Below are 27,792 nucleotides of genomic sequence, written 5' to 3'. Positions count from 1 at the left end.
TAACAGAGGGTAGTATTTCCAATAACATAATTATGTTTAAGTGATAAATAAAATAAAAACATTAATAAAAATAAAAAAATTGTAATCGTATGTAGACCCAGAATACATGCTCATAAAATCCTTAAAGCGTTTATTTTATATAGGCCAGTAAAAATATTTCGTGATTTCACCCACACAATCTTTGACATAAAAACTTGAGAAGGTCGATTTTTGTTTTTCTACATTTAAAATTTCAACTATCTGGCCATAAATGTTTAAACTATGCATTACTATGCCCATACAACCATTAGCAATTTTTGACCATAACCCGTCACCATCTATATACCCATAGCAATCCACAATCAAAATCGAACATAAATAACCAGCAAATAAATCCGAAATCACCTGTCCACGGGTCCCGTCCATTGAACTGGTTCCGGGGTGCTGGATGCGGTTTAAACCCAGGCGCAGGTGGGTGTGCTGATCTAAGGTGCGCTTGGTTTCTCGGCGGCGTAGGACCCTCCCAGGCTTTTAAAGGATCAGCATTACTCAGGTCGCCGACGGAGGATGAGGGAGGGATGTGGTTTCTGGGTTTGGATAGACTCTGGGTGGAACCGTACCGCCTACCATTATTCAAATCGTGGATGCCCTCGATGTGGAGATCGGCGAGAGTCTTCGGAACAAACTCCAGCTTAGGACGGTTGACAGCCTCTTCTTTCCTGGAAACAAACAATACATATATATATGTAATTAACATATTTAGTATTAAATCCTAAAGTATCTTTTTATAAAAATAATAGTACATAAAACATAACATAGACAAATAGTATAATAAAATAGTATATTATATAATACTATTGTTATTTTTCTTTAATTTTAGAAATTGGAACGTACCAAAATTGTTTACTAAATATGTCTATAGTATATAAAACAATTACATAATCTTCAAGCTTATACATACTATGAAATAAATTGTAATGTACGATGTAGATTATTAAACACATACACAATAATTATTGTAATAATAATAATTATTAATAAATAGAATTAATAACTACTATTTATCATATTTGCTACTTCTAGGAGAATAAAAAGTCTGCAAGTTTAAAAATATTTATTTCGGACTCACTTCTCCATCAGCGTTGACACGAGACCCTTGAGTATCTCCGTACATTGTTGATGGTATTCCAACAGACCCTCCGCGAAAAAACTAAGCTGTGCCACTTGTTCCACCTACAAATTAAATGGCAATGATATAAGAAATAAGTAGTTAAGAAATAACATTATCATTGTCAGGTAGCAAACTTTGAAAATTACTCAAGTGTTTAGGAAGACAATTATTAATCTGAGAACATATTTCCAGATCTTCTAATTTTTAATGAGACCTTTCAACTGATGTTCATATTACATTAATAGTTAAAAAAACAAAATTATTGCGCTGCTTAATTATTTAATCTCGAGAAATAAAATATTATCAAATTCTGCCCAACTTTTAGTCACATTTACAGTATAAAACTCACCACATATTTTTATGCAAATGTCATACATATATAATAATAACTTACATTATTATCTCATCTTATTTTAATTCTATACTATAGACTACAAAGAAAGTATTATACAGTTGAGTTGTAATTAATAATCAAAACAGGTATTTTAATGCTTTTTAAACATTTAACTCAAAATACCTAATTATTTCATTCTGCAACTGAATTGTAACAATTAAATTTTTAAATGAAATACAATTTCATATTTTAATTCCAAACAATTTTTTTTTCACAATCAACTAAAGATTGATATCGAACTTACATCATTGTCGAGTAGATTGAACATGCCAATCTGAGCCAACTGCAGTGATTCGGCGAATTTATCCTCTGCCTGCCGAATCTCATCGTCTGGAATGTGAGAGCCTGATGTATGAACGTTTGTCCGACACGCGCGCACGATCCAAACACGCAAAATTACGCACATACGTGCAACAAAAATTATAAAATAAAGTAATAATAAAAAAAAAAAACAAAGTGCATACAAACCAAACGTTGAAAATAATGGTCAGGCAATGAGAATAGTGAAGTGATAAGGTCCAACGCAGATGCAGGACAGGAACACAAACATGTAAGAAACGAGTCTTTGTTAGGATTGAAATACTTAGATATCTATTTCAATATATTGTACTGTGAAGGTAAACAAACAAGTCATTGACCCAACCATAGACAGTCTAGTCTATGTTCATTTAAGAATAATAATAGAAAATCAATATTGTTAATTACTTCAATTTATTTCATTGAAATTTCCCGTTTTAAATTCATATAAGTTTAACATAGTAAATATATGATATTAAATAGGTAATGTATATTTATTAAACAAATTCGATTTTCTAATCAATTAGTACAATTTTCGTTTAATAATCTCAAAATATTTTTTTCGTACAGCATTGCAAACAATTAATAATGGCGACCATAGAAATTATTTCATCGGATCTTCAAAAGAGCTTTTCGTGTTAAATTTTTCAAATGCGATTTAAAATGAAATTTTGAAACAAGTGTACAAGTATTCTTCCAATAATTTTTAATTAGTTACTGGGTGTTTATATGTTTATTTTAACAAAACTGTCTTTGTTTACCTTTCAACCAGACTCTATTGAAATAGACTTGGATGTCTTGCTTTAGCTTCCTACGGTGGGTGGAATATGTAGTTTCTAGCGTTTATAATTCAAATGATAATACATAATCTCCCACATACCCTGTCTTGGTGTATGGCTTGGACTCATATAAGGGCTGGCCCTACCAGGGCCTGGTTTAAAATAAAAGAAACAAAAATGAGATAGAGAAAGTTTCATTCTAAAGCGGAAATAAAGGAAATAATAATATTACAACTAGTAGTAAACATGGATGAAGACCCACCTTTTGCTTGCCTTCGTCGTTTGCAGTCGAAATCAAGTCTGCGTCCCTGTAGTTTCTTTCGGTGGTGCTGTAATGAAAATTTTATAAAAAAAAAAACATGTTATTGTCTCCTCATAATTAGACATTAGCAGGTCTACAAACAAATATTAATTATAAACTAATAGAAAAATATGAACCCATCAAAAATATTTCAAACTTGTAATTGAAGGACAAGTGAATTCAGTATTTTATATAACAGAAATGTTTCTACGTATTCTAATGTTATAAAAAAGAAATGGATTTACTCAAAAATCATCTGTCATGTAGACCGATTTTAAAAATTCTTTCATCTTTAAAAACGTACATTATCACACATTGACATAGAATGTCTTTTATTAAAAAAAAAATTGGAAACTCTGGCTATTTAACTTTGCGAAGCGAGTCACTAGTTATTAAATAACATAAAATGTGGTCCCCGATAGGGTAGTCAAAGGTATTAGTAAAATATTGTAAATAAATATAAATATACATTCATACTTTATATATTTACCATCTTATTAATAATAATTAAAAATTGTGTCCCACAAAAAAACGACTTCAATTGTGACAAAACTATTTATTTTGATCTAAAAACTAAACAACTAAACCGTTTTTGTAAAATTTCTATGGGACCAATCTGTAAGCTTATATTTTCAGATAGGAAAAGAATTTTCCAAATCATTTTAGAAATGCCAATTCCGCGTAAAGAAAGAAGGGAAGAAGCGAGGGAAAAGAAAAAGTTTTAGAACTGACGTAGTTATGAGGTAATAAACATAAAAAATGCAATCAAATTGAGTACCTCCTTCTTTTTGAAGATTGAAAATTATAACTACCTACATATATACTAATTACAAACCTACTTCAACAAAGTATGAGTTTAGTTTTGTAATCTTCTTTACAATAAAAACTATAAATGCAAAAATACGTTTATTAAACGCTTTAAATGTTTTAATTAACAAGATGGTGAATCATAAAATGCGTGTATTTCAAGTGTGAACCCACCATGACTTCCTTAAGATCTTTGGTTTGCAAGTGGTGCAGGGGCTCCAGGAAGCTCTGCTTGATATTGTCATCTAAGGAATATTTCACATCTGCCATTTGTTTCAACGCTTCGCCCATTTCAATAAGACATTGTGCTGAGAAAAAATAAAACAATATTCAGTTAATTGAATAAACATACAGAAGAATTTTTGCTTATTTTCTGTATCGGTATTCAGATATATAAACAATACAAAAATATTTTTTTTCGGTGAATACACACAAGTTACTGTTTTAGTAATAAATAACCTCAGATATATCACACAGCGCCACCTAGTAGCAGACTAAGTAGAACTACCAAATAATGTACCCATCGGAAGTGAGACAGTCAAGGCCAATAAAGCATAAAAAAGAATTTAAAATATTTACAGAATATGGTATCCTCTCCTAATTTCTTTCCATAATGCAACATGCAGTCTCCAAGTACACCCTCAGGCTGAGGGTATGTGTTGCTTTTTGCTTGCCCGCTGAGTTTACTTATTCCTTTCACGGCTGCCATCTTGGCTCGGGCAGTTGGATTTGGCTGGAGGAACTCTTTTGTCTTCGTTTGCAACTCCTCTACCAATTCACATGTCACGTCTGTTTTCTGTAATAAAAAAGTATTGTTTCTAAAATACTGCATTCAGTAATATATAAATTGGACTCGATTTTATGCACTTAGTCTCTCATTAGGTTCATTGTACGTGTAGAACCCTTCTAACAAAGTTAGCCTAGCTTTGTTTCAATTAGAAGAGCAAGTAGCAGAAGAGCAGGCTTCATTCGCAATGTGACCTCATTGCTTCGGATTTATAAAAGTTGAAAAGCCACAGCTACTCATACCAAGATCAATAAACCACAACTATGATATAGTTAAATGTAAAATAAATAGATTGGGCTGAGTGAGATATGACAATAAATTTATAGGATAGAGCGGTACAACACTTGTCCTCAGAATTGATAATGCTTGAGAGAATTACAAGCATTACAGTGCATTCTGTAATGTGAATGGTAGTGTTTATATCTAAAAGTGATGTTTACCACTTTGTATTAGGTGAGCAATTCTGTTTGTTTGCCATTCCAAGTTCAATAAATTTTAAGTTTTATCCTTTATAATATTATTTTTGTGTTTGTTACTTTCTGCTGCCTTAAAAGCTCAAACAATAGTAATGAAATTTAGTATAGTTACACGTATTTGGCATGCAGACAGATATAAACTACAGCTTATTCTGATGAATCTATACATTTAAGTCATGGAATTCGCACGTAAAAACTATTTGTAGTTGACACAAAAAGAAATAGATTTTTTTTTTATTTTATACGACTTAGAATGGCAAACAAGCTGACAGCCTACCTGATGGAAAGTGGTAACCGTCGCCTATAGACATGAGCAGTAACATGAACATAACAGTACACACACATACTGTTTCGCCCATGATACCCCCCATGAGTTGTCATTCCTGAGGACTCAGGTACTATTCCTCTGTACCCTTTAAATTCACGCCATATCCCACCCTTCAAACTGAAACACAGCTATGCAAACACAACTGCTTCACGGTAGAAACACGAATGGGACAGAGGTACCCAAGCAATCGACTTTTGTACAAAGTCTACAAAGTCTAGATTTTTTGTACTTCATAAAAGTTTTCTTTTTTAAAAGTCACTTAAAAATATCTTTGTTATGTAGGTGTAAATAATAAATATACACTAATTAAAAGGTCATATCATGTAAAAACAACCAACAAAACAAAATTCAAGTTTAATATTGTAATAAAGTTATTCTAGCGTGAAGTTCTGTTTTGAACATTATAATGTACATGAAATTTACCGACATTAAAGTTAAAGTTGTTTGGTTAACTTACTCTTTCCATTTCCACGAAATCCAAATCCAACTTCGTGCCCTCGGCACCACCCATCTTCTCCGAGACATACTGAAACAAGGTTACATTATGTTAGTTTGCGACACTTTCGAGAAGGCAAATTTTTTTAAGGTCTTTGTGAATATAGAATAAGATCTTTTGAGTTTTTGCATGGCATCAAAATCACGGCATTGTCTAACAGAAAACAAGCAATTTCAGTATCCTACAGCATACCATTAAAGTAAAACATCACAGCATTTTGAATCCATGCTATTGATTACTTATATCAACATCATAATGCACTATACTAAATTAAGTAAGCCCTGCGCATAGCTTACTATTATTATTGATTCTCATTTTAACTTGTTTTTAGAAAATACCTATTTTAAAAAAACTAGTTATATGAATCCCGCGGCTTCGACTATGTGAATAGTCAAAGCCGCGAGAACATAAAACATCATATACCTTAAGTATCCTAATTTAACATAAAGCATGTTTTATATATATGCTAAGTTAGGATATAACATATTCGTGTAACAAATTTAATTCAAAGTAATTTTTGAGAGAAAGAATAACAAACAACAATCAATACATCTTGACAGATTTAAGCGTTTATAATAATAATAGAATAGGATTTAGAAATCGAAGTTTAGAGAACTGCATTATATGAAATACACGAAATTATTTTTGATAAGATTTCCCGTTTCGTTAATTAGACATAAATATTAAGGGCATTCAACTTAATACATCGGACAATGCTGATCTACAACGTACTATCCTTTTTTCATAATTATCGTTAAAGGAAGATAACCAATGAGTTATATAGGACTACTAAATAGCCAGTCTTATCCAATCATTAGCTGTGTATATAAATTTTATAAATATCCTTTTGATAATCCTTAAAGGTTTTTTTTGATAGGTGAAAATGGTATGGTAACCGCGCCTGCGCTAACGGGATACGGTGGCGGAGCACCAGTGAAGGGTGATAGATGAGAATGAAAACAGGCCAGTTAGCCCATCATGATAAATTCGTCAGGAATTAACCATGATAGTTTCCAGGGAGAACCGCGAGGAGATCGTATAGTTGAGTATATTGCTAGCAATGGGATTCATAGTCTCCATTACTAACAATCCTTTCCCCCCAATTCTAAAAGATTGCAAACAAGCATACTACTGATGGTAAACAGTTCTGTATGGAAAACTGCAACGTCAGAATTGAACCCTGAAGAAATCCTAATACGACTTAATACTTCGAAAATAAATACCCAATAACATAAACTATTTTCAATATAGGTACCGATTGAGACATATATATGAACCTAATTTGATCAGACAGACCGTGTTCTACCTAAAGCATGATTCATAAGTTTTAAGAAATTTCGTGCGATGAATTGACATGTATGTAAGACTAGGACTTTAGCGATCGGTTCTTTTTGCTTAACCCGCAAGGGATTTCACGGGAAGATTCATGAAATTGTATAATTAGTTATTTTTAAAACAGAATATATAATCGCACGATGCTGACGTTTACAAATTCTTTCTATACAAAGAATATATTTATTATACTGAAATAATATTATAAACTATAGATTAGGTAAGCAGGGTTGTTTCGTCATAATTCCTATCGTAATATTCCATAGGAACGATATTTTAACATTTTTATTATTTTTAAATAGTATATATTATGTTTTTTTTATACAACTTAGAATGGCAAACAAGCTGACGGCCCACCTGATGGAAAGTGGTAACCGTCACCTTTAGACATGAGCAGTACCATGGACATAAAAGAGTATACTGTTTCGCTCATGATACCCCCATGCGTTGCCATTCCTGAGTACTCAGATACTATTCCTCTGTACCCTGTAAATTCACGCCAAACCGAAACACAGCCATGCAAACACAACTGCTTATGTAATTTTATCATTAAATTTGTGTTTCTTCCGGCCCTAAAATTTCGGAAAATATTTAATTGTAGAATTTATTGTAATAATTGTAGTCAATCTTCGAGTGTTGACAGGCGCACGCATATTAATGGTAGCGGATTTAAACAAAATAATTTTAATAAAAAAAAAATTGTGATACAGGCTTCCGCAAAATAACACCTAGCTCAGTAAAATATCTATCAGAACGCTTACTCGAACAAAAGTAAGGGTCACGGCCTAACCTTGGCCTGAAATGCTACTTTATTTTTCTACTCCCTTTTGGAAAATATAAATTGTAATAATGAATAGTTTCAATAGCTGTGGATGAGTATTTGCTGCTTAGTCGTTCCCGATTACCTGAATCACTTGTAGGTAAAACGACTGTTCGTATAAATTAAGATCTTGTAGGTAAGTACTAAACTACTAAGTGTATTTTTGCGGTGCGTAATATGTATAGCGGTAAATATTTGACGTTCTTATGCAAATCCTTTATTTACATTTATTACATTACGGGAAATATGTTCAAGCCGGCCCTGTGTAATATGATATCATAATTTAGTCTTAAATATAGAATGGAGACAGCATATGACTCCTCTATTCTTAAACTAATCAAGATATTGTAAAATTATTTAACTAATAAATTAACATGGTTATCTAATATATATAATATAGTTCATTTTTAAATTGATATTTTTACTGAAGATTTCGATTTCACCCTATATAAAAATATTTAAAATAGTAAAGTAAGTTTGCTAATTTATTTCTTAGTAATGTTTAATCTTTATTAAAATTATCACTCATTAGTTAGGTACTTATTAACATATAATTTTACACATAGTATTTAGCATACATACTTCTTATCTTGATTAATAAATATAAAAATATATCTTTTCGAAACGAAGTTGCAAAAATTACACAAATATTCACAGTAAAATAATGCGGATAAAAAACAAATAAAAGTAAAACCCAAATTTATGTTTAGTACTCATAAAACAGGACCACACTCATAATCATAAATTCTTAAGATTCAAATAAATTTTTTACTAGCCAGAATAAGATAAACAAAAATATAGCAAGTGCAGTGTAACATAATATTTCGTAGAGAGAGTACTGTCCCCTGACAAAGTATCAGCTATCAATACTTGCAATACAAGAAAATGACATTTAAAAATTTATAAGGACATTTTTTGAAAGGTCCAATCTACCTTCAATTTAGAAAAAGACGTCAACGTAAAGAGTTTTTTCTACAAAATTATCAACTTAGATTGACCGCCCACCTAAGGGAAAAAGGTTACAGTCAGTTAGATATAAATAGCATCATGAACATCACAGAATACACTTGTATTGTCAAATATTGTTATGATGTTTACATTAAACAATTTAAAGAAAAAAGAAAAATATTCCTTTGCCAGCCAAAGAAAGAAAAATATTCTTTGTGGTCCAACACCAGATAAGATGCATGCCAACTTTCGGCTCTAAAATGACTTGAAAGAAGCCTCTTTGATTCTATAAATAAATTCGGAATTCCAAGATGAAATTTATAAAGGAAAAAACTTAGAAGATTTGTTAATTTTTATGCTACTGGGAGTGGCAAACAAGCTGATAGCTCATCAAAGTGGTAACTGATTGGCAAAAGCAACATTACAAAAGGCATTGTCGAATGATTTAATGCAATAAGTGCCTGCTATTAATAAATCGACGATAATTCGCCAAAACCTTATCTGACATTTATAAAATAGTTATAATTTTTTTAAGATTATGAGCAGCTTCATTGCTTCAGCTTCTGCTTAGAAACTCTATTGACGTAGAGCATTAAAAAATGAATAATAAGATATTAGCTCTTGATTGGGTGGAGTCGTATAAACTTGACAAAATTGAAGATAACTATTAGATTTATACTTCTCAGTATTAAAGATTAACTTTCTATCGCTTATGGGTACATTATCTTTCATTTGCAATTAGATGCTTTTTGACAATTTTTCTTTTACGGTTTTAGTAAACATACTAGCTGATTGAAAATGAGAAAATTAAACACCTGAATTAGTCCTGTTGAGGTACGCTACTGAAGGCCGTAATAATTGGGGTAGATCGGTAATATAGGACGCAGAGGTCACGGCCAAACGCTCGTACTTCTCCTCACCCCACCTTTCATAGTGAATCTGGATGCGGAAGGATTCTGCATTTACAAAATGCATACGCTCAATTATATTTGCTAGTTTTCTGGTGTTGTAACACTCGATTATAACCGTAATAACGTAACTGATAGACAGAAATCCTTTTTTAAGTAGCACAAATAATATATTTTGTTCTACAAAATAAAAAACACAAAAAAACTTCAATCAATGCAAAATCAGTTATTTTGATTTAAAACCCCAACTACTAAAGTTATAATACTAATTAATAAAATTAATAAGTACTAATTGATAAAATTTCTAAGAATCCAATTTGAAAACATATCCTTTTAGATAAAAAAGAAATCCAAATAAATGACAGAGTTACGAAGAAAAATAAACAGAACCTCCTATTCTTTTTAAGTTGGTTGTAAATATTTTACCATACTCTTACAAAATCAGAACAACTAGATTACTAAGTATTATATATACCTAATGAAGTATGAGTACAAAAGTACCAATATATAAATGAAGTAATGTACTATCTGAAAATCTAAACTACGTACCGCTATACAATAAAAGTAATCGAAAAAACGGTTTGAGATAAACCCCCAATCCCGAGTTAAGGTATAGTATCAATTGGAATAAAGAATAAATATTTCGTCAGATAATGAAAGTAGTGTAATTATGAATTACACTACATTTACTTTATACATAACTAGAATATCAAATAATTGAAGGTATTTTTACAAAATATTATCCTTAAATTTTTATTTATACTCGTATGGTTGGTTATTTAGGTTAGTTATATTATATTTATTTACACATTATTATTGTATCTATTATGCCACATTTAGGCATCAGTAGACGATTTATAATACAGAAGGCATGAAACAAATTCAGGCAAAAAACTACTATTTAACTATAAGATCTTTTTAGTAACATACTAATTTCCAAAAGTCATGGTTCAGAAATCATTTATTCCTTATCTTTTATATATTAATGAGTTTTTGCAAGTTGTGAAGAAAATCGGTACCGATTACAGTATTTCGAGATTATATGATTCAGGTCAAGGGCAAACGCTCCGGGATTTAGAATGAGAAGGCAATGACATTATGCCATTACAAAACCATCAATCATTCTCCAATGTCGTTGCTTACAAAGTAAGAAGAGCCTGCGAACGATTGGCAAGAACTTGAAAGAAGCTGTCGAAACTACTGCGTTATCTCGTATTTTTTAGCAATAATGATACAGCACCTATTAAGATAAATGATGCATATTTCGGAAGCATAATTTATGCTTCCTGCAAATGAAAACCTGGTATAAAAGTGGTAACATTCTCTATGTTACCACTTTTATCATACTACTAACGCATTGTACCAGTTTCTGTTTATGTACAAAATTAACAGCCTTGTCGGGTGCGTGATCATTACGTAGATGGGATGCTATTATTGGATTTTGAATATTAACAGGTACATTACAAGAATTCCAATCGGTATGAAACCTGATAAAACAATGAAACCATTGATTTAGGACCTATACACCATTTTTTTTTTTTATAAATTACGAGTAAATTATTTATTCTTCTTCTATTCTTTATGCTGTTTGATTCTACTGCTACAATTTTTTGTTCAGAGTTAAAATAATGAGTATTACTAAACTGCGCATTCGCGAATAATTTTGGACGTTTTTCTTTTAATCAAAATTTACTTGGTTCTTTGTTCTAGCTCTTGTACTGTACTCTTTGTTATTTTAATCTAAGCGCAGTTTAAGATAGACCAGTAAGCGAACATTTAGTGTAATCGTGCTAAGAGCTTTCTTTCCTTTTTCGACAACAATTGAAAACTATTTTTACGTTTATCTTTTAGTCTGAACCTACCTGATTCTCTATTGTGTATAAAAAATAAATAAAAGGTTCTTGTATTATTCCCGTTTAAGGCTTAATGTGAATGAGTAACATTTCACATATTTCCAATCAGGGATAGGTATATAATTTTGTATTTTGTTTAGAATTCCATAGTTAAAAGTTGTAAGAGCCAAATCAGATTCTCTTTTTTAACCACTGTTTAAAATGATATACTCGTATTATGTTAATATGCTATTTCAAAGTCAATGTATAGGGTACTATATAGGAAATGGTAACAAAAAGACAAATTACAACAAAGATATTTGCTCGCTGTTGGTATCAAATATTTTACGAGCACAGAATAAATAATAGTATACGTAAAATACTGGGACTATTTACACTGAGAACGACGAAGGAAATATAAGAATATCTTAAACGCCTTAGACGGAACTGAGGCATTATAGAAAGGAAACGGGAGCTGCGAAATGGTTATAACACTGATAACATCGTAGGCTTGCTGTTCAACGCCAATGATATAGTCTTATTGCTATTAACTTTAATGGACTATTAGAGTCCATTAGATTAATTAAAAATATACTACTAACAATATTTACGTTAAAATTTGAAAACATGTTTGGATATGTTAATTTACTCTACATTATGATTACATATTTTTTTCATATCAGCCATTAACTGTCCACTGCTTAACATAGCCCTCTCCCATAAGAGTTTTGCCAATAGTTGCCACACTTCGTTGGCGAATTATATTTTAAGAGAAACGCTACTGCCCATTCCTCGACTTTTTAGTCTTTTTAATCACGGAAAAGGAAAGGGTGCCCCTTTCTATGCCGGGGCTACACGGCAATATACGAGGGCTACAGTGAAAATTTTTAGAACTGGCTACTTAAAAGCAATATAATAAAAAAAAATTTTGAAAATTTTGAAAATGGAACTCTTTACGAATAATACTGAGTAAATAATTTATTCGTTTGTCATTTGTTTTACCGTTTGACGGCAAATTGAAAATAGTCTGTGTAACGTTATCATAAACTTAACACGAGAAAATTTTCGTGCGATGACTTTTTATGACTTTCGATGTCATCTAAGTCAATAAAAAAGTTAGTTAGTACTAATCTCACCGATGATGTGCATGAGGGACAGCCTTCTATGGCGACGACTGAAGATAACATCAGTGTTGTGCGGCGTATGATAGAGACTGACAAATGAGTGACCTATCAGCAGATCCGAGTAATCTTAGAGATTGGTATGAGTCAAGTGCACAAAATCCTCCATGAACATTTGGCAGTCAGGAAGCCTTATGCCTGGTGGATACCTCATAATTTGACTGAGGCTCAAAAACTCCGTCGTGTTGATTGGTGCTATGAAATGCATGAAAGATTTAACGGAGGTGACTCAAATTCTGTGTTTGATATAGTTACGGGAGATGAAAGCTGGATTTACTGTTATGATCGCGAAACTAAAAGACAGTCAGCTCAGTGGGTGTTTCTTTCCGTGGGAAAAAAGATGGTGGCCTCGTTCTTTGGAAAGACAGGTCATTACACGACAATTGTTTTAGAGGATCGAGAAACAGTAACTGCAGAGTGGTACAGTAACAAATGTTTGCCACGTGTTTTGTAAAAAGTGCGTGAGAAACGACCTCGCAGTAGGATCCTCCTTCACCACGACAATGCTTCGTCGCACACCGCCAGGCATACCATCGATTATTTGGCGACCTCAGACGTAGAACTGCTGGGTCATTCGCCTTATAGCTCAGACCTCGCACCTTGCGATTTTTATTTATTCCGAAAAATAAAAGAAAAACTTCGAGGAAAACGTTTTATGGACGCCGAGGAAGCTGTGGCTACGTTTTAGAAGGCCGTCTAAGAGATCCGTAAGGACGAGTAGACAAAGTGCTTTTCTCAGTGGTTCTATCGGATGCAGCGATGTATTGACGTTAATGGACACTATTTTGAAAAGATAAAATAAAGGTAAAAACTTGCTAATTCAATCAGCTTTTTATCTTCTAAGGACTTTCAGTTTGACCGTCGTATCAGTAACACTACGTTAATATACTAAGACAGAAATCTCGAAAATAAGAAATTCAAAGACAAGTTATGAGTACTAACGTACTATTGGTACCGTAATCGGTATACGCTGGCAGTGTATCACTGAGTGATGAAGATGAAAGCAGGTCAGTTTTACCCCATCGTGATAAATTCCAGAATTAACCTCGATGGTTTTCAATGGGAACTGCGTAGATGTCTACCTGCTAAGGTATACTGTTAGCAATGGGGCTGTTGTCTCTTTCCCCCCGCCGTGCTAGTATTAAAGCCCCAAAATTATTTTGTAGTTTATTGACTCTTGTTCCTTTGCGAAATTTTTTTTTATACTATAAGAGAGAAAACATTCTAATGATTTCAGATTCACTCTATATACAAGCCAATTTCTCACCAGTTATTTTCGCATTACAATTTTAAGCTTTAATTTTAATTACGCTATACAGTCTTTAGATTATTTTTAAATAGAACCAAAGAATAACTTCAGTGATCGTAATATTTGCTCAAGTCCTTCGAAGAGGTAAATTTAATCGTCGAATTATTCATATTCACTGGAAATAAACATTTTTGAATCGTTACCGATGTGATATTACTTCCAAATGTTTTAATTTACCTATAATAATCAAAATACCTTTTCATTAATAAGAACTCACCTGATTAGCCTTATTGATCTGTTTCTTGAGTCCAGCAAAGGCCATGATTGATTCGTCAGTTTATTGTTCAATAATCTGTAAAAAGAAAAAATGCATAAATAACAATTGTAATAACTATATTCTATCATTAAATCTTTATAAAGTTTATTTATTTAAACTATATTGACCGATAAAATGTTGTACAAAAGGTGGACTTAATGCTATAGGTATTCTGTACCAGGCAACGTTAAAAGCACCATTAAAGTTCTTTATGAGCACTACGTACAGTACTCTATTGCATAAAATTAAGATAATTATTATTAATTTTGCTGAATATTAATTTTTATTGATAGTTTGGTTAAATCTTTTAATATTTTATCGAGTCTATTATACTACTTTTTCAACAGGCTGTAAATAGAAAGAGCTTCTTAAATCGACGGTATTTTTTGTATATTACGGTTGTCTATGCCAATTTTATGACTGTTGTGAATTTTAAATAATACGTCGTTAGAATTTGTTCCTCGAATTATGTTGCTCAAATCTTATCGCTATATTAAATAGTAGCTAGATAATGTATGTAAGCAATATAAGCTAAAATAATATTTTTTAGAATTTTTATCATACTGTTTTCACAGTGGTGTTCCTTTAAATCCTAACAAGAAGGTTAATTTAAAATCTGCTGTATGTTTTAACTGCATACATCATTAATAAGCGATCTTCTACTTTCACATTTCCCGCGAATCTACGTACGTGCAAAAGTTAATCATACAGTAAGTCTTACATGTATTATTTACGTTGATTTGTTTTTATGGAAGATCTTAATTATTAAATGTAACGGAAATACCATTTGTAATTACAATTTGTCATTTTCGATAATATTAGAATTTATATAAATAGACGTGTTTAGATAAGCGCCTTTAAAAATCAACGTCTCACTCGTGAATTAGTTATAGATTATCATTATTACAAACCCACTATAGTCCTATTGTTGGGAAAGCGCTTCCCCTATGAATCGAGAATATCAGCCTACTATTATGACGTTGACCAAACGGGTAGGTGTACGGTTTTATGTTCAGTTTTATAACCCTAAATATTGTCTAATTTATAAATGCCAGATTCGAAAAAAAGAGAGTTCAACATTGTTTATTCCTTTTCGAAGTTGATTGATAACGCACCTAATCTAAAACGATACCTTTACAATTTATTTATAGCCAAAAAGAATTACGTCAGCATCTTCATTTATATAGGATTATTCTTTGATCGGAGGGTCACTGGCTTAATATAATGACGAGCAAGTGTGGGAGGCCGTGTCTTTATAAGGCACGTCATTGATACTGTAGGAATAGTAGCAAATCAGTATAGAAGTTATCTTCTAGAAGTAGATTGTGGGCAGTGGGGTACACAAGCTTGTTACTGGCAGTGTGCCACATTTCCAGATCGATACCTCCCGCGAGGACTTCAACTAAGATTACGTAATGTTGTACGATAACCTCCAGCTACAAGTAATTGTGTGTCCGCTAGCTCTACCGATTACATCCAGTCAGTAAGTGGTATTTATTTGTTCAGCATTAAGTGTATTGCAATTTGCTTTTAGAAAAATTGAAAAATGCGACATAAATCTATGAATCTAAAACAAAATGGGAATATATAATAGAAGGAATATACACATATATACATACTTTTAACTAACTTTAAAAGGGTTCTCATTTTTATATTTGCTACGTCAAAACACTGTCAATTATAAAATAATTTGGATTTTTTTTTATCTGAAGGAACATACTTTCAGATTAGTCTCATAGAAGTTTAATCAAAATCTGTTCAGTAGTTTGGTTTTTAAATTAATTGGTGATACCACGATTGAAATTGGTGTATTTTTGTGGAATAAAATTTATTTTACTAAATCATACAGGCGAATATACATAAGTTACAGGCAATATTATTATTTTATGACAAATCGTAGATCGTATTAGCTGTCTGCCTTTAGAATGAACTACCAGTCTCTACGAGAATAATAAAATTATTGCCAAATATTAAGTTACAAGTAAAAAATTCCTATTTAAGATAATCATTTACCTCATAGTATCTAATACAGTATATAAGAATATTTATCTTTATATAAATTCATATATGTACATTCGTATATATGTATTATTTATACTGTATTTAAATTTATCTAGCTCCTCTTTTTTGTCTTATTATTTTTCTATTAGTCCTTGATAAGATACAATTTTCATTACTTCTCTCTATCCTAAGGTTGCCTGGAAGAAATTGCCATTTAGCTATAAGGTCACTCATTATTGCCACTTTATCTTGCTTTTATGTAATTAAATTTTAGATTTTTTTGTATGTACATATTGTTAATTTTTATAATCTGTATGAAGGGAACAATAAAGAGTTATCATTCATTCATTATTAAAATATTATATTTATAATTTAGGTAACGCTATCCTATTACTATACTATACTAGGTAATAGTATATTCTGTTCGCATACGAATCGTCACGTAGACATAATCGTAGTTAGAGAATACAGTCATCCAGTAGTAACACGTACGTAGTAAGATACGCGTATCTCGTGCTACGACTACGCCTACGATATGATGTAAGTGAGCGTGTAAATGCAATTAAGTATGTAGTATATTCACCGCATCCCGTAGGTAATGTCGCGTCAATTTATAATTAGCATACTCTCAGTATAACAGTCAATATTAGTTACAAAGTAAGAAGTTATATAATATAATGCAATTGAAAAAAGAAAAATACGTCTAACGTCGTAGTTTTAGTGCATTTGCTCATGAGGTAAAGCGTAGGTTATTCAAATTTGTACAGCAATGCATTCTCATTTGCCACATACACTTGATATTAAGTGGATATTCTGAATTATTCATCATTTCAGCCGTTAACTGTCCACTGCTGACCATAAGTTTTCTCCATAATAGGAGTTTTGCCAGTATTTGCCACACTTGGCAAGCGGGCAGGCAACCACAGTTAGGCATTTAGAGATGTTTGAAGAGGGACGCTGCTGCGCATCCATCTAGCATTAAGTTTATTAAGTCGCCTATTACGATGCCCACAGGCAAGGAGGGGTGGCCTATTTTATGTCGGGCCCACGTCTAAATTCTGAATGATAGCGTCCAAGCAACAACTCATTTTAATTCGCACAAGTTCTCTATTAACATCGTTAATTATATTAATAGTTCTTAACGGCGACTACATCTGCACAGCCAGGATATATTGATTGAGGGGGTTAAAAAGCAACCTATGTCCTTTTTCAACCTAAATTCTATGTGTATACCAAGAGGTGACACATAATAAAAATTAGTTTCACGTTTATAATACTACGATTCGACTACATTATTAGATTAATAGACAAAAATTACAATTATGTAAATACGTAAAATACTATTCTTTTACGATATCATATAAAACGACGTGTTCATTGAGAGAGTAACCAACTCATCTCACTGATGAATTTCCAAGCCTACTGAAGCTTGCATTATGAAAGAATTTATGAAATCCAGGTCCACCCCTAATGTTCTAAAATTAGGCGGTGAAAGTTTGTATGTAAATTCGTATCCTTTTATCATTTAAATAAATAATCTGATATCCTATTTGATGATGTGGAAGGATGTCGCGGGGGCGTATTGACCTTTTTACCTTTTTTATTCCGTTTTACGTGTGACCTCGTAATTACCAATATGAATTAGGCTCAGGCTCGGATTAAAAAGGAAGTTTGAATTTAATCGTATTCTTTTTGAACGTGATATTTTTGGCAATTTTATGGTGGTTATAATATCTACATTGTAGGAGTAATCATAATACCGATTTGCTTCGTATAACCTCCCGAGTTCAAAAGGCTTCTTGCGCGGAGGCCGTAATATTAATAAACTATTAAATTTTATCTTAACTGGTTTATTATTTATTAATCTTATATCTTGAAGCCTAAATTTTTTTTCAAAATAATATTTTCAATCATAAAAAAATGTTTAATCCCTGTAAGTAAACTCAGTTGAACCCAAACTATGTCGAAATAAATTCTTTCATAAAATATATATAATATATCGGTTATTCCTCACAATGTCACATAGAAGAAGAGATCAAATCATTAATGCTATTTCTATATACGCTAAGGCATCTATAAAAATATCATATACATAAGATTATTTATGAGATGTACCTATATGAAGGCGTAATTGAATATATTTATAGTAATATAAACTGAATGTGTGGGCGTACACATGGTAACACAGCGTTTCTAGCAAACATACATTACTACTATAACATGTACAGAGTTTATATCAAGTTTTATACATGCTGTTTGCTTGTGTCGTACGTATCGACAACCATTTCCATCATCATATAATATATATCGTGATAATGTCGCAAACATGTTTCGCGATATGTATTCTGGTAGAAACGGGAGTAACAGTTACTACCTATAAGTATTCAGTATTACATGTACCGATAGATAGTTCTTATATATCCATTCGTCCATATAAATACCCTTCTAGTCGTGTAATACCTGATGCTGTGTGGTCCCAACATAGAATAGGTCACCTTTCCCACAGGTGTCGTAAAAGACAACTTTTAAGGCAACAACTAAGGGAACTTATTGATCGAGGGATGGGCAACATGGTTCTTCTTAAAACATTATCAAAAACTAAGCTGCAGTTGCTAAAGCATCTGCCAAGCATGGCAATTGGCAAATAAATGAGAAAGTCTATGTTCAGTGACGAACAGTTAAGGGCTGATATAATAATAAAATATACACCTGATGTTTCAACTTAATAATGTTTAACGACAACCGTATGATATACTTTATGTACTTTAATATTTTACCTAATTTGAGTCCTGACCGACATGATATTATTATGCAACGCAATAGACCTATATTACAATTAGATACCGCTTCTCATAAAAGGTCACGGGTTTAAACTTGACCCCGCATAGCGAGTGCGTGGCGTGTGTATCCATTACCTGTTATATGTCAATATAGTTATATCTACATATTTATGATCCTAAAATACACGAGGTGAAGTCGTTTTCGTTAATTGTACATAATACTAAGAGTCTACCTGTGCTATACAAGAAATTAGGAAAAATAATCGTAAATCTTAAATAAAAAGCATAAAAAAATTCTAAGTCTCCCATATTAACTGATCAACTGGACACTCGTGTTAGTAAGGGAGGTACAAAATTTGTCGTTTATTGTTCTATATCCTTTTGAGGAAAATATTCAATTTCTCTGATAGCATAACTTAAAACAATGCTAATGTTTTTTGTTTCATTCTGTATATATTATATAAACAAACATATCTGATAATATAATATGACGTTAAGGTTATAGGTAGTGGAGCCTAGATAATTTATATAAGGTCAAAGGATTAACGGTTATAAACTATTTATAAGTCGTCAATTTACGCTTATATACTTATACAATATTAAATGTCAGGATCAGATATATATATTAAGGAATTTATACATGCTATAATTAATGAAAACTTATAAGGGCACATGTTATCACATAGGAGCTTATTCCAACATTAGAAATATGAACTATGTACGAGGGTAGATCGAAATATTCGCGGCCTAACACATAAATACTTGAACTATTTTAATGTAAAATTCTATTGCAATAGCATTATCTGTTTTTAAATTAGACTGAATTTTGTGAGCCTAAGTGCAGCGTTTTTAAATAATGGAGAAAATTAAGCAACGTGCGTTCATCAAATACCTGTTTAAAAAAAAAACTAACTCCAAAAGAGATTCACGAAGATATGTCAACAACATTGGGGGAATCTGCTCCGTCGTATACGACTGTGAAAAAGTGGGTTGCAGAATTTAAACGCGGACGAGAGAGTATTGAATATGACCCTCGCTCCGACCGGCCTACGACGTCTACGACTAAAGAAAACATCGGAAAAATCTGTTATCTGATATTGGCAGATCGGAAATTGATCATCAGGTAGATTGCAGACACTATTCTCATCAGCATCTCGTATGAACGTACACAAAACATCATAGTCAATGAACTTGGATTTTCTAAGGTTTCTGCGCGGTGTGTACCTAGATTGCTTTCAATTGAACAAAAACGAATACGACGTTGAAATTCAGCATAACTCGATGGGTTCCATCTCGCCCAACCCATGAAAATACGAGTAAAAGACCTACAATACATGAATTATGTCGCTCCGATTCAGACTGGGTTAGCTTGTTTGACGATGACTGAAATTTCAATTTAAATAAATTTAAAAAAGGGAAGGGGCTCAGGTTAAGCTCCACGTAGTCTTCTCGAGAGACTATCATGGTTAATTCTCTGATTAATTGGTCACGATGGGCTGACAGATCTAACTACATTCTCATCTATCATCTCTCACTTCGCCGGCGTAAACCAATAAATAACGTAGGTAGGGTTACCATTCCATTTTCATGCATTAAAAAATAACAACTCAATTGTCAGGCTATATATTATTTGAAAAATACGAAAAAAAAGAATATATAATAAATTAATAGAGTGTAAATGGAGTATTGTATTAAAAAAAATTAGATCCGAATTAAATAAATTTAATGAGAAATCTCTTTCTATACTGGTTATTTGCTGACAATTATTTTGATTATTTCCGCTACTATTAGTATGTATATGATCGCCCACTTCCTTATAAACCAACATTCTCAGACTACCATTTCGTCTACTGTTAACTGTTACTAGTGTTCTCACTAGGTAGTGATCTAATAATTTGCCTGTAAATGCCTAGTTTAGAGTTGACCCACGTATCGCAAAACGTGCGTGAACAAAATGGCAGTCGGAGGTTGATGAGTAATATGGAAGTTTATAGAAATTTTGGTAATAATAATAGTAATTAATCTTCGAATATTGGCAGCACACATACTAATGATAGCGGAATTAAACAAAATAATTGTAATCAAATTAATTCCGCAAAATAACAGTTCTGTAAAATATCTCTTGTCTATTATCGACTGTTTCACATCATGTTACATAATAACATTTTCAAGCAGTCACACTGCATGTTAAACTTTTTTTGAAATTAACTTTATCTATGCGAGTCCTATATCAGGTCAGCAACCAGATTAGACGAAAGGATCATCATTATATCAGTTGTTAACTGTCTACTGCTGAACATTGGCCTCTTCCATAAAGGAGGGTTTTGCCAGTAGTTGCCACGTTTGACAGGCAGAAAGATAATAAGAATAAATACGTGAACATTATGTACTAATCTTTCTTACGTAAGAATATTTTTTGGATTTAAACAGCAAAAAATATCCCTAATACCTAATTTCTATTAAAAATACATATCACAAAAACACCTATATGACTGACTATAGAACAGTTAGTCAGGGTTTCCTCGTATTAAAAAAAAGAGACAACTTTTTTATAACACAGAGGACAAACGAGCATGCGGCTCACCTGATGGTGACTAGCGGCGCTTATGATCACCAGCAATACCGCAACTATAACAATGATTGTAATTGGACACGCGATTTATACATAATTCACCAATAGAACTGGTTAATTAAGCCAATACTTTACAATCTGAAAGAATTGAGTACCAACGGCTTTAGATCCTTTATTTCATCTATTATTTATATGGAGTAAGAAGAAGTAACCGTGATAGAAGTATAATAAATATATACTATTTAATCCAGAATCATACATCAGTAATAAGTTTAAAGATTACGCATGCCTATTTGTAAATCACATATATAAGTATATTTATACTCGTATCGGTTTAGAAAAGGTGCGTGCAATTAGCTGTTATATATAGCGCGATTCGGCCTAGTGATATAAAATTCCAGTAAAAACAGTTCGAATATGCGGGAAGCTCATTTGGACGGTTTTAATTTATTGCATTGTAGCAACGTAATGACCGGACTACATATTACACGTACCGTCTTTATTTGCATAACTAACCAATAGCAAATAAAACTTATATGTTTTGTATTTAATAATATGGATCTAATATAAAAGATATGACGACAGATGTGATTAAGATTACAACATCAATACCGCATAACAAGTAAAATGTTAACTGAATTAAAATCGTATACTACATATATTTAGTAATATTTTACCTATTCCGGTTCGCTTTGATTTCACTTGGTTCAACTCCTTTGAGATCACAATGTCACAATCACTTTGACGGTGAAGTATTGTCTGTATTGTGGTGTTACGGCGTAGCAATCAGTAACAAGCGTAGCTCGGACACGACTAAAGCGCTCGTAGCGCTACGGTGGCGTAGAAGTGCGCGCGCAGCCTCGCCCCTCACACGTGAATCCAATACCAATCCACCACTTCCATACAATTTTGAAGCGAATATCTACAGTAATAAAAAAAGCTAAAATTATTTGATATTGCTTTGGTTATTAACGAACAATAATAATCCTATATATTCGAGTTCAGGCTAATACCTTCCATTAATTTTAAAATAGTAAATTTTAAACATTTTACATATATACAGTATACTCGTGTGGATCTTTCCAGTTGAAATTTGACGTCACTCTAAATAGAATCTAGCTAAAATTAGAAATAAGCAGTCGTAGCGATTTCTATTATTAAAATAAAAGTAAAGTATATGTTTAAAAAAAAGATTTCAATTGTGGCAAAACAAGATATTTTGATTTTAAAACTAAACTACTTGACCGATTTTGATAAAATTTCTATAGAACCAATCTACAAATTTATCCTTTCAGATAAAAAAAAAAGAATTTCCAAATTGGTTTAAAATTGTCGGAATTATGAGGTAACAAATATAAAAAAATACAATCGAATCGAGAACCTCTTTCTTTTGAAGTCGGTTGAAAATAGAAATATCGCCCAAGGATGTCTAACATGACTTAGGCAAATAAATAGAATTATTTATGAAGTTAACTGACTCGTTTTGTTGGTGAGCTCATAAAAAGATGTTTTAATACATACGGGTATATTTTATATGGGTAAAAGCCGATACACCGCACTATGGAGCAGCACCGACAACTGTGATACCGGTTTAAGCACGCCGCGAGCGAAGAAGAATCGCCAACTTTGTCGTCTGCTAAATAGATTCTTTTTTCATACCCACAGTCGGAACTTTTTAATCTAGAACTTTCTACAATACTGTGAAGTATTAAATAAAAAGCAGACAATGATTAAATTGCAAAGAAAGTACAATATTGCTTGCAAAAAACAAAACCAAAAATTTCAAACGTAACAAAATCAATATAAATTAATTTTACCATTCTTATTTTAAAACGAATAAAATGCACCGATTAACAACGAGATATTTCGTAGATATATTTTAAATACCTATTTAAAACGAAACGGAATCGAGTCTACATGAAGTACACTTTGTTTCGCAACAAGTAGGATATTTATTTAAAAAAAATCATATTTCGAAAAGAATTATAATAATAGGTATAGAATTGGCAAAAATATATATAAAGTAACATACACAAAAAAATACAAGAATATCGAAAACCATCTCCTTTGAAAGTCGCTTAAAAATTCATTAAATGGTACGAGGCATATTGCTATTGCATAAGAACTTTCATATTGCACTTCTAAAGAAATCAGCCCTTTGATTGCACAGCTCTTTTATAGTACTACGGCTATTCCGTCTGGATATTCTTGGACTTAATATAATCTGAAGAAAGGGTTTCCGAGCGTTAAAAAAAATTCCTCGATTCCGTTATATTAACTAAAATTGTTGAAACCTTAAATTGAAATAATATAATTTGTAGATTCCCATTTAAATAAAAAATATATAATTGCAAATACTTACATAAAAATGTAAATGTTACTGTTGAAGTGTTTAAATGTATGTAATTTTTATAGTCAAAAACATAATTTTATCTATTTTAGTATTTTCATTATGTGCAAAATCAAGATATAAAAATGAAACATCTTCATCTTAGACTTTCAACAATATTTGCAATGATCTTTAAATAGAACTAGCGATCTGCCCTAGCCTTATACGGGTGGATTTTTTTTTTATAAAATACAGCTCATGATATTCGCTGATAATAACTCATTCTATAGGTGACTTATTTAAATAGGTTAAGTATTTTTTGAGTATAATCATTGAGTATTACAAACAAGAAATTAAATATTTTCTTATTATAATATTAGTTAAGGAATAAATTTTTTGCACAAAATTGAGTCATGATAATTAATTAGTACGGTACAAGACAAAAATGTCTATAGATAAGCCAAAGTCCTTTTCATTCCTTTCCTCAATTCCCAATACAATTATTTGACCTAAGCAGAAACGAAAGCATTTCAAACTCTCGCGTACATAAAATTAATAGTCCAATAAACTGCGCTATGATGTTTGGAACGCATTACATTTTGTTTGTGTTTTATTACTCAATAGATACTTTGTACTATATGTTATTTCTATATTAAAAACATACTTGTCAAGCATATTTTTCTTCCGGAATCATATTAAAATTTAACAAAGGTAAAAGAATCTCTTGTAACTCGTAAAGTCTTAAAATTACTATATTTTATTTTTAATCTATTAGCATTTTTGTTTGTATCCATTACGTAAACTTGAAGACGGCAGTTCTCATCTCGCTTTATTGTTCGCGTAATTAACATAAATAATGATAAAAACTTTCACTGAGAGGATAACATAATTATTTATGAAACCCTATATAACAACCTTGGTCTTCGACTTTTTGTAGATGGGAAAGTAGGTTCACCCACGCACCCCGCCTACGACCTACTAAGAGCATTCTCGTCTTCTCTAGAATCTGCGAATCGCAGACTGCGATTGAACTTACGTAAATATAAAAAAAAATTGATATTTTAACAAATTACTTACATGTTGATATTTTATCGTAACGAATATTTGACATACATAAACACGGTTATCCTGAAAAATACAGCCGATTTGAGAACCTTCTTCTTTTTGAAGCTTTTGATCTTTGATCGTGGTTCATAGCCACAAGATAAAAAAGAAAAATTTATTAATGCCAAAATCAACTGATTTGATTTCTCATGATAAGTTCTCAGATTCGGGCTATTGGTGCCGTTCCGGTTTAAACACCTCACCTTCTGATAGTCGCAGCTTCGAATTCCGCATGATACAAAAACGTTTAAGAGTATATACATTTGTATGTATGTTTACAGTGAATAGGGCGATTTTTTTATGTATTAGATGTATCTATTTTTATCAGTTGTCTTGTTTAGAACTTGTACCACTTGATTTGGAACTAAATAGTGTTATGTAATATGTATATATACAACAGCAACTATGAGAATTATGTCTGTCTGTAGGCGTATTACGTGAAAAACAACACATGTCAAAAATTAAGGGACGTTTAATTGATACTTTAACAGAGAGACAAAATTTTAACAGTTGCTGTTCTTACTCCCACTCATTTCTTTTATCTTTTGTCTCATATTCATTCCATTAAAACAGAAAATCCAACTACCAAATTTAATGTATTTAATTTAATGTGTTTCAAATTTACGTAGGTGTACTTTTCCCATTTTGAGGTGGAATTTCCAGATATTTTATTTAATCAACCAACTTCGAAATGAAGGAGGTTCCAATACGATTGTGTTTTAGGTTTATTACCTCATAAGTCCGTCCGTTGTAAACCTATTGGAAAAATGCTTTTTTATTGCATCGTCGGAGTATGAATTACAACAAATGGTGACTATAATGAATGAAGCGTATGCAAGAAAAGGTATGAAAATAAATGCGAAGAAGACGAAGGTAATGGTTTTTGAGAGGAATGAAAGTTTAACGGCATGCCAGATTATGATAGGAGATGAAAAAGTAGAGCAAGTGAGTGAGTTTCTATATTTAGGTTCTTTGTTTACGAGGGATGGGAAGTGTGACAGAGATATTGAGAGGAGAGTAAAAGCGGGAAACAGTGTTAACGGTGCACTGCTCTCGATTATGTCAAGTAAAAATGTATCGAGCAAAGCTCGCCTTGCTATAATTCAAGGAGTACTGACACCAACACTCATGTATGGAAGCGAATCGTGGGTATGGCAGAAGAAGCATGAAAGTAAGATAAATGCTGTACAGATGAGAGCTTTGAGAAGTATGTGTGGTATTACTTTAAAAGATAGAGTAAGAAACAGTGTGATTAGAGAGAAGTGTGGACTGAAAGACGATGTAGTGACAAAAATTGAAAAAGGAATGTTGCGTTGGTTTGGTCATTTGGAGAGGATGGATGAAAGAAGAATTACGAAAGAGATTTATCGAGCAAGAATGAATGGAGATGTCGGTAGGGGCCGCCCTAGACGGACGTATGTCGACCAAATAGGCGACGTGCTGAAGAAGGGCCAAATTAAAAGTACCCGTAACCGACGAGCGTGTATGACAAGATTGATGAATGTGGAAGAAGCGAAAGAGGTTTGTTTGAATCGAAGCATTTGGCGTTCCATTGTTTCTGCCTACCCTAATGGGAGACAGGCGTGACAGATATGTATACGTATGATACTTACAGATTAGTCTGTTTTATTAAAATCGGTTAAGTATTTTAGTTTTTAAATCAAAAAAATTTTGCCAAAATTGAAGTCAGTTTTTATTTTTGCGGAACATAATATTAATTTTTCATATTTCAAAATTCATGTTTTAATAAAACCAACATTTAGCAAACATCGTCTTTACCATTTATTTCACCACCTCTTAATAATTACACACCTGCCCGCAAAGGCGCAAAATTGCGCCTCAAGGCTGGAAAAACAAACTCCATTGTTATTGTAATAATGGGCCCGTTTCCATAGCTACTAATTTTGCTGCGATAATCGAATACAAAACTCGTGTAGCGTCGATGTAATTCCAATTAACTTTACAGTAATTACAGAACAACAAGCTGTAGTTACTTATAGACAATGAACTCATTAGGTGTTGTAGATGTTCATACCATTTGTATGAATGCTTCTAAAATTTGAATACTAATTCAAGATCAAGAATGCTGGGTTTTTTAATGGAAGAAGAAGGTATGATACTCCCACCTATACAGTAATGGTGTACAATGGGAGTTTCCATTTATTCACTCAATGGCTAGGCACCAGTAGAGGATGACACGATGATGAAATCTGTTGTCTTTACGAATTCATCAGCAATAAGCCACAACAGTCTCCAGCAATCACGCAATCAAAATATATTATTTTTTTCAGCAAACATAATATCTTTGTAATATTGGTAATATAGCAAAGGTAAACGTTAGGTAAATATATATGCTTTCCTTATTCGCGAGGCCGCAATTTTGTTTATGAAAACAATTTGTAACGTTTATCATCATTTTTCATCCATTATTATATTTCATTCATCTATTATCCTTTCTCGTTCACATACAAGGCTTCTACTTATTTAAAGTAAAAGTGCTTTACGGTTTATTACCTCTTGGTATGTCAATGGCTTAACTAATCTTTATTAAATTTGGCGTACACTTAATATTTGGTATGCCGAAAGACACGGGGACCATAATATC

General features: G+C 32.1%; 1 protein-coding gene across 7 annotated transcripts in view; it reads right to left on the bottom strand.

The window, feature by feature from the left end:
* LOC113510790 (endophilin-A) overlaps positions 1-27,792 on the bottom strand; it is a 52,557-nt gene that overhangs the window by 11,459 nt on the left and 13,306 nt on the right. For 3 of the 7 annotated variants that reach the window (XM_052896357.1, XM_052896356.1, XM_052896359.1), the window contains exons 2-10: positions 14,363-14,437; positions 5,777-5,845; positions 4,308-4,524; positions 3,903-4,036; positions 2,883-2,949; positions 2,722-2,772; positions 1,789-1,874; positions 1,109-1,212; positions 607-698 (exon numbers count right to left, since the gene is read on the bottom strand). In XM_052896357.1, the coding sequence (XP_052752317.1) occupies positions 607-698; positions 1,109-1,212; positions 1,789-1,874; positions 2,722-2,772; positions 2,883-2,949; positions 3,903-4,036; positions 4,308-4,524; positions 5,777-5,845; positions 14,363-14,407 (865 nt within the window). In that variant the 5' untranslated portion in view covers positions 14,408-14,437. Of the gene's footprint in view, positions 1-384; positions 699-1,108; positions 1,213-1,788; positions 1,890-2,721; positions 2,773-2,882; positions 2,950-3,902; positions 4,037-4,307; positions 4,525-5,776; positions 5,846-14,362; positions 14,438-22,431; positions 22,677-27,792 lie in introns of all 7 variants that reach the window. The other 4 variants (XM_052896353.1, XM_052896352.1, XM_052896355.1 and 1 more) reach the window with 4 other exon arrangements.

The sequence above is a fragment of the Galleria mellonella genome, unplaced genomic scaffold (assembly GCF_026898425.1).
Source record: "Galleria mellonella isolate WM207_F2 unplaced genomic scaffold, CSIRO_AGI_GalMel_v1 utg32, whole genome shotgun sequence".
In the NCBI taxonomy this organism is placed as follows: Eukaryota; Metazoa; Arthropoda; class Insecta; order Lepidoptera; family Pyralidae; genus Galleria; species Galleria mellonella.
This window is presented reverse-complemented; position numbering and strand designations above follow the sequence as displayed.